The following is a 7,672-nucleotide window of genomic DNA, read 5'->3' on the forward strand; positions in this document are numbered from 1 at the left end:
TTCAATATTTTATTGTGGCGAGGGAAAAAAAAAAGAAAATAGAAAACAACTACACACATGCTGTTTATTTTTTTCCCCTCTTACATAATTTTTTAATGCTTCTTCACATTTTAAAATATTTTTCTTTCCCTCCCCTTTTTTATCCCCTTCTTTCATCATCTTTTCCCATCCTCCCTCTTCTTCTGTATTTTTCTCTTTTTATCTTCTTTTTTTCTTTTCTCTCATTTTTTCTCTTTTCCCTTTTTCTCCCACTTTCTCTTTTTCACCTTTTTTCCTTTTTTCACTTTTTCTCTTTGTCTGTCTTTTCTGCTTTCTCTTTTATCTTCTTTTCTCTTTTTCCTTCTCTTTTTTCTCTCTTTTTTCCATTTTCTTTTTTTCTTTCTGTTTCTCATTTTCCCCTTTTCCCTATTTTTCCTCTCCTTTTTCCTTTTTTTCTCCTTTTTCCTTTTTCTCTTCTGTTTTCTCTCTCCTTCTCCCTATTTTTTATCTCCTTTTTCCTCTTTTTCTCTCCTTTTTTCCCTCCTTCTAATTCTCTTTCTCTCTTTTTTCTTTTTCCTCTTTTCTTCTGCTTTTTCTCTCACTTTCCCTCTTCTCTCCTTTTCCCTCTCCTTATTTTCCTCCCTCTGATTCACTTTTTCTGCTTTTTCTTTTTTCTCTTTTCTCCTGCTTTTGCTCTCCTTTTCCCTTTCCCCCCCTCCTTTTTTCCTCATTTCTCTTTTTCTCTCCTCTCCTTTCTGTGTCCCTTTTCCCCTCTCTCTTTTTCTCTTCTTTTTCTCTCCCTTTTTCCTCTCTATTGCTCTTTTTCTCTCCTTTTCATTTTCTCTTCCTCCCCTTTTCCCCTCTTTTTCTCTCCTTTTTTCCTCCCTCTGATAATCTTTTTCTTTCCTAATTTCTCCTGCTTTTATTATCCTTTGCCCTTTTTTCTCTCATTTCCCCTCTTTTTTCTCCTTCTCCCTCCATCCCTCACCTTTTCTCTCTCCTTCTCTCATTATCTCCCTTTTCCCTCTCTTTCACACTTCTTTTTCTCTCCCTTTGCCCTATTTCTCTCCTTTTTCTCTCTTTTCCCTCTCTCTCTCTTTTTCTCTCCCGTTTCCCTCTCCATTTGTCACTTTTTCTCTTCTTTTTCCCCTCTTTTTCTCTCTCTTTTCCCTCTCTCCTTCTCTCTTTTTCTCTCCCTTTCCCCCCTCTCCTTCTCTCTTTTTCTCTCCCTTTTCCCCCTCTCCTTCTCTCCTTTTCTCTCCCTTTTCCCTCTCTCCTTCTCTCATTCTTATCTTCCTTTTCCCTCTATTTCTCTCACTTTTCCCTCTCTTTTCTCTTTTTCTCTCCCCATTTCCTCTCTTTCTCTCTCCTTTACCCCCTTCTCTTTCTCTCTCCCTTTACGCTCTCTTTTCTATCCCTTTTCCCCCTCTCTCTCTTTTTCTATCCCTTTTCCCTCTCTCTTTCTCTCTCTCTTTTCCCTCTCTCCTTCTCTCTCCTTTTCATTTTCTCTCTTTCCCCTGCTTTTCCCTCTCCCTTTCCCCCCTGTTTTTCCCTCCGTGCCGGTATCACCCCTCCCTACCCCGGCTGCCCGCACCCCTCGCTCCCGTTCCCGGAGACCCGGCCGGGGCTGGGCCGGGCCGATCTGGGGCCGAGCCGGGGCTGGGCTGGGCTGGGCTGATCTGGGGCCGGGCCGGGCCGGGCCGATCTGGGGCCGGGCCGAGCTGATCTCTAGCCGTGTTGAACGCCTTTGGGGCCGTGCCGGGGCCGGGCCGATGGCCTTTGGGGCCGTGCCGATGGGAGCCGGGCGGCCGGAGCCGCCCCCGGGAGGCGGGCTCCCCTCACGGCCGCCGATATAAGGCGGCGTTGGCGCCGCGGCCGCGCTCACTCGTTCGGGCAGCGCTGCCGCCAGGCCCCGAGGTAAGGGCGGCCCCGGGCTCGCTCCCCCTGAGGGCTCGCAGCCTCCCCCGCGTCCCTCCGGGCTCGTACGGGGTGGGGGGAGCCTCTCCTGCGTGTCCCCACCCGGGTTTCCCGTGGCGGGAGGGTCTGCGGGAGCTCGGAGCGGCCGCCGCTCCCCTGTGGGTGCCCCTGCGCGCCCAGGTGCGCTCCTCGGCTCCGCTCCTTGCCCCGCGGTTGTTGTTTGTTTCCTCAGCTCGGAACTGCCGGGGAGTTTGAATGTGCCGGGCTCGGGCTCGCAAAGCCCCTTGCGGGCATGGGTGTCCTCTTGTGGTGGCCGCCCTCCCGTGCTGGGGAGCCGGGACACGGGCAGGGTGAAGGCGTGCGGGTGACAGCCCGCCCGGCCATCCTGACTTTTCCTTCTCCCTTTGGGAAGGGCAGAGCGCAGCTTGCCCACGGTCCCGAGCAGTCGGGAGGCAGGTCTGAGTGCGGGCAGGAGCGGGCTGTGGGATGCTCCCCACATTGCTGAGGGCTCGGACGCTGCCCTGCCGTGCTGGGCTGCCCTCCTAGGCAGGGGTGCTGGTGCTTGTTTGCTTTATCACAGCCCGCAGGAGTGGGATTGGGAGGATTCAATCCTGCAGGCTGCATCTGCTCCACGGACAGCTCTGGGGCGCCGGAGCAGGGGTTTGGGTGCGTCTCCTTTCCTTCTTGCCCTGTAAACCAGCAGCGACTGGAGTCAGCACATGTGCTTGCCAGGTGAAGGGGTGATGGCCTGCAGGAGTTTAGCAGGGTCGTGGACACAAATTGCAGTCCCAGCTTCCTTCAGGAGTTTTTCACATGCTGTGCTGTCTGCAGAGAGCGCTGAAGGTGTTTTCCTAGGAGCACGGAGTGGCTTTATTGAGTTTGTCTGGTGGGTTCCCCCCGTACCTCCCAGCTAATCTGGGTGGGAGTGGGAGCTCGGGTTACAGCAGCTAATCCCAGACCAGAGCCCGGTTTGCGGGGCTGTAATCCGTGAGCACAGCCCTCCTCCCCGGCGGGGCTGGAGCCTGGGAGGCCGGCTCGGTGTCGGGTTTTTATGGCCGCGCTGGGGATGCGGAAGGCGCAGGCAGATGGATGGATGGATGCACGTGTGTGCAGCAGCCGGGCTGCGATCGGCCCGAGCATCCTCCCTGCTCCCGAGCATCCCCAGGGTGGCTCTGAGCCACCAGCTGCGACTGTGGTGGCCGTGGTGTCCCCAGCATTGATGTAAGCCCCAGCCTCGGGGGCTCTCTGCTGCCCTGGTGCTGCCTCTCTGTCGGAATCTGACACCCTCAGCCAGGTTTGAGTTTCTTCTCCATGAAGTATGTGCCGGAGCTGCGTGGTCGCAGTCCTGTCGTGAACTGGCGTCTTGGGATGTGGAGCGAGCCTGTTCCTCTTGTTTTAGACCATGTGCCTTTCCAGAGAAGCCCAGGCCCGCCCATGCCACTTGTGTGGGGTGTTCCTCCTGCTGTGCTCTCCTTGCTGCCCCCAAAAACCAGCAGGAGCAGCCTTTGCCATGGGGCTGGAAGTTTTGTGGCTTTGAGGGAGTTTGCTTTAATCGCTGCAGAGTTTTGAGGTGCGGGAACTTGGGGATGATGCTGCTTCTCCTGTGTGTGAGAGGGAAGTGTTTGTCCTGGGCGTGCAGTGGGACCCTGGGTGAGGTCTGGCAGGAGCCCCATCCCTGTGTCCCACTTGAAGCCTTGAACATCCAGGGGAAGCATCCAGCCCTGCAGGCAGCAGCTCTGGGGGGTGGATTAGCCCCTCTGCCCTGCATAGCGTGGGTTAAATCACTCTCTGCTTTCCCGAGATGAGCACGGGATCGGCTATCCCAGGATGGAGAGCTGCCCCTGGCTCAGCTCCCTCTTTAGCCAGTGTTTGAGCAAAAGCCGTGCTTAATTTGGTTTGAGTCTCGGCTCCGTCTTTCATCAGGCCAGCAGGATGAAAGGCATGGGCCAGATCTCCTCACGGGCCAATTTGGGCCTGTTTGTGGAGAGATTTGATCTCCCCTGAATGTGTGCAGGGCCCCCCTCATTGTTAGTGCCACCGGCTTCCCCTCTGCTGGGACAATAGTGCCTTGAGTCCTCTCGGGTAATCTCCCCCCTTATCTCCCTTCTCTTCCTGAGCCTCTGTCCCTGACAGGCAGGAGGGTGGGAGCTTTGGGAAGAGCTCATTATGCAGATGGAGAGGTGCTGTGTCTCCCTTTTTGGGGAGAGGGGGTGAGGAGAGGGTGTTCAACACATCCGAGCTCTTCCCTGCTCACCCCTCGCTCTGTGCTCCTGGAAAGCCTCCCAAGAGATCCTGTGGTGGGGTCAGGGATATTTGGAGATCCCTGTTGCTCTCTGGTCACTTGGCCACGCTGGCTTTGCCCCAGGCTGGTCCCTCTCTTTGTGGGGCGGTGGGGAAGAGCGAGGTGACCATTGCTGGGGATGCTGGATGTGCCCATGGGTGGCCTGATGGGCCAGCTCAGGTGGAGCCATGAGGGAGCAAGGATCCATCCCTTGGGAACAGCTTTATTTTGGCATGTCCCAGGCTGGATCCTGCACTCCAAAACTGGCCTGGCCGTCCTGGGCACAGGCCTGTGCGTGGTATACTGAGGGTCCTGTGAGGTCCCAGGGAGGGGGACAGCATTTTTATACCTCCCCAAAAAACACAAGGGCAGTTACCAGCCCGCTTGGGGTTTTGTGTGAGCCATTAAGGGCCTTTTCTTTCTGCTGGTGACGAAGTTAACAAGTTGTTTGTCCACTGCCTGCAGGTAGAAGAAAGCACTGAAGAGGTAGCAACAGTAGATATAGAAAAGCAAAAGGGTGGAAAGGAGGCAGTTGTGGAGCCAGCTTTTGGAGGAGTGTTTTGAAATCAAAGCACTCTTCTAAAAAGAAAACTTAAGACCAGCAGATCTATTCAGCAGTCAAGCTCTGAGGTTTTTTTTCTTTTCTCAGCGCTGTGTAATGATTGTTAAGTGCAGGGGATACTTTGTAAAATAGAAAGGAGGGAGGGAGGACAGAGCAGAATTTAAATTTAAGTTTGGATAGCAGTACAAAGCCCTTTAGTTCCCCACTTCTCCTTTATACATCTGTATGACTTGACAAGATGCTGACCAGAGCCTGTGGTAAATGTTTTATGGTACCATGTATCAGCCAGATCAATTCTACTGCGCTTGAGGGAGTGCAGATGAAACGGCTTAAAGGTTCCCCTGCTGAAAGCGATAGGAGCATCATTTCTGCCAGAGGAGACAGATTTAGTCGCCTGACATTTATTTGGCCACGGTGTACTTTGCAGATTTCACACCTGGGGACGATAGCCAACCTGATGATGTCAGATGTGAGCTGGAAGAGAGGGGAAAATCGCACAAAATCTGGTGCTGCTCCTCTTTTGTCAAGCAGATGAGCTTTGCTGAGTGTCTTGGTTGTTTTGCTCCACGGAGTGCTCTGGTGGAAGGTGCCTGGCAAGAGCGGGCTGTTACTGAAGCGGCGCGTCCCGGTGTGACACGGCAGCAGAAATAGCTCCGTGATTTACGTCATTTCTTTCAATCCTGTTTTGCCTTTAGGTCACTTGCATTCCGACCCGAGCGACCATGAGCGCGCTTGACTTGACTTCCATCCTGGATTTCCTGGAGACGGCCAACCTGACGGAGATCAACTGGACGTGCAGCAGCGGCGAGTGCATCACGGTGGACGCCACGACATGCCCTGGCACGCTCAACAAGAGCGCCCTGCTCTACACCCTGTCCTTCTTCTACATCTTCATCTTCGTCATAGGCCTGGTGGCCAACTCGGTGGTGGTGTGGGTCAACCTGCAGGCCAAAATGACGGGCTATGAGACCCACCTGTACATCTTCAACCTGGCCATCGCCGACCTGTGCGTCGTCATCACCCTGCCCGTGTGGGTCGTCTCGCTGGTCCAGCACAACCAGTGGCACATGGGGGAGATCACGTGCAAGATAACCCACCTGATATTTTCCATCAACTTGTACAGCAGCATCTTCTTCCTGGCGTGCATGAGCGTGGACCGCTACCTCTCGGTCGCCTACTTCACCAACTCCAGCAGCCGCAAGAAGAAGATCATCCGCCGCTGCATCTGCGTCCTGGTGTGGCTCCTGGCCTTCTGCGCCTCCCTCCCGGACACCTATTACCTCAAGACTGTCTCTTCCAACAGTGAGACCTACTGCAGGCCCGTTTACCCCGAGGAGAGCTTCAAGGAGTGGCTGATTGGCATGGAGCTCATCTCCGTGGTGCTGGGCTTCCTCATCCCCTTTCCCGTCATCGCCGTGTTTTATTTCCTCCTGGCCAAGAGCATCTCCGCCTCTGGCGACCAGGAGCGCAAGAGCAACGGGAAGATCATCTTCTCCTACGTGGTGGTGTTCCTGGTGTGCTGGCTGCCCTACCACGTGGCCGTCCTGCTGGACATCTTCTACAGCCTTCACTTCATCCCCATCAGCTGCCAGATGGAGAACTTCCTCTACGCCACCCTGCACATCACTCAGTGCTTCTCGCTGGTGCACTGCTGCGTCAACCCCATCCTGTACAGCTTCATCAACCGCAACTACCGATACGAGCTGATGAAAGCCTTCATCTTCAAGTACTCTGCCAAAACTGGCCTCACCAAACTCATCGACACCTCCAGAGTGTCAGAAGCAGAATACTCAGCTCTGGAGCAAAATGCCAAATGACTGCAAGCCCAGGAAGGAACTTCCTTGACTCTCTGACCTGATGTGGGGTTGTTTTTTTTTGTGTGTGTTACGGTTTGTTTTTTTTTTTGTTTTTTTTTTTACCCCTTCCTTTCAATGTGCTTGTTATGAACGCGGCGTGAATTCCAGCCTACAAAAGAGAGAGGACAAAGTGTAATTTAACAGTAGGATCAGTTGCAAAGTGGAAGTGGTACCAAAATGAAAACCTTTTCTCCTCCTAGCCTAGTGTGGACTCCTCAACAACGCTATGCAAGTGGAAATTATTTCCTAGCAGACAAAGCCATTGTGTACCATAGATAACACGGATAAGCTTCTCCTTCCACGTCTTGATTCCCTCTTGTCTCCTTGTGTATGTTTATATATATAGTGTGTTGTATTTAAAAGCTCAAGACTTTATTTTCTGCCCCTTGGTGTACCTTATACAAGTATATTTGAAAGTTAAATATATTTTTATCATGTATTTGAAGTATATTGCTGATGAGTGTATCCAGAGTGCTGTAGTCTGAGTGTTAGGTGGCCGTTTGGCTCCAAGAGGATGCTCATGAATAGGATGGAAATGATCTCATGGGAGCATCCTCCCTGGCTAAAGGCACACTTTATGGACCATGGCTTTATGTGGTGTCGCACCCACATGCCGGAGCATGAAATATATGTAGTGTAATATAGCTGCCATCATGTTAAAATTAACAGTATTGTCAGAGTCCTTAACTCCTACACCCCTGCTTCACCAGGCTGTATCCTCCTGCACAGAGTGAGTGATCTTACTGCTGAGAGTTGTATCTATTTGTAAGTTATTTTTGTAAAATAAAGATCTGAGAAAAAGAAAACAAAACCTGTGCCTACCAGTGGTTTGACTTGCTAGCCTTCTCCTCAGGGGAAAAAAACTAAAAGCCAAAAAGGAGGGATCTCAAGGCCACTTCAGTCCTTTGGTGCAGGAGCAGATGGGTCAGTCAAGAGTTTTCCTGGTGTTTGGTGGCCAGAAAGAACTGATGGAGGAAGGGGAGATGGCACTGGAGCATGGTGAGCAGGGAAGGGCTGGGAGGAGTGGGTCTGTGCTGGTGGGGAAGGTAAAAATGATGGATTTATGAGGTAAAGGCT

General features: G+C 52.5%; 1 protein-coding gene across 1 annotated transcript; it reads left to right on the top strand.

Moving 5' to 3' along the window:
• The first annotated feature begins 1,857 nt into the window (after positions 1–1,857).
• On the top strand, positions 1,858–7,406 carry ACKR3 (atypical chemokine receptor 3). The gene is made up of 2 exons (XM_063162748.1): positions 1,858–1,896; positions 5,435–7,406. Exon 2 carries the CDS (start codon positions 5,462–5,464, stop codon positions 6,554–6,556), a length of 1,095 nt encoding a protein of 364 aa, XP_063018818.1. The 5' UTR covers positions 1,858–1,896; positions 5,435–5,461; the 3' UTR covers positions 6,557–7,406.
• Positions 7,407–7,672: the final 266 nt, after the last annotated feature.

This window comes from Melospiza melodia, chromosome 8, assembly GCF_035770615.1.
Source record: "Melospiza melodia melodia isolate bMelMel2 chromosome 8, bMelMel2.pri, whole genome shotgun sequence".
NCBI classification, from domain to species: Eukaryota; Metazoa; Chordata; class Aves; order Passeriformes; family Passerellidae; genus Melospiza; species Melospiza melodia.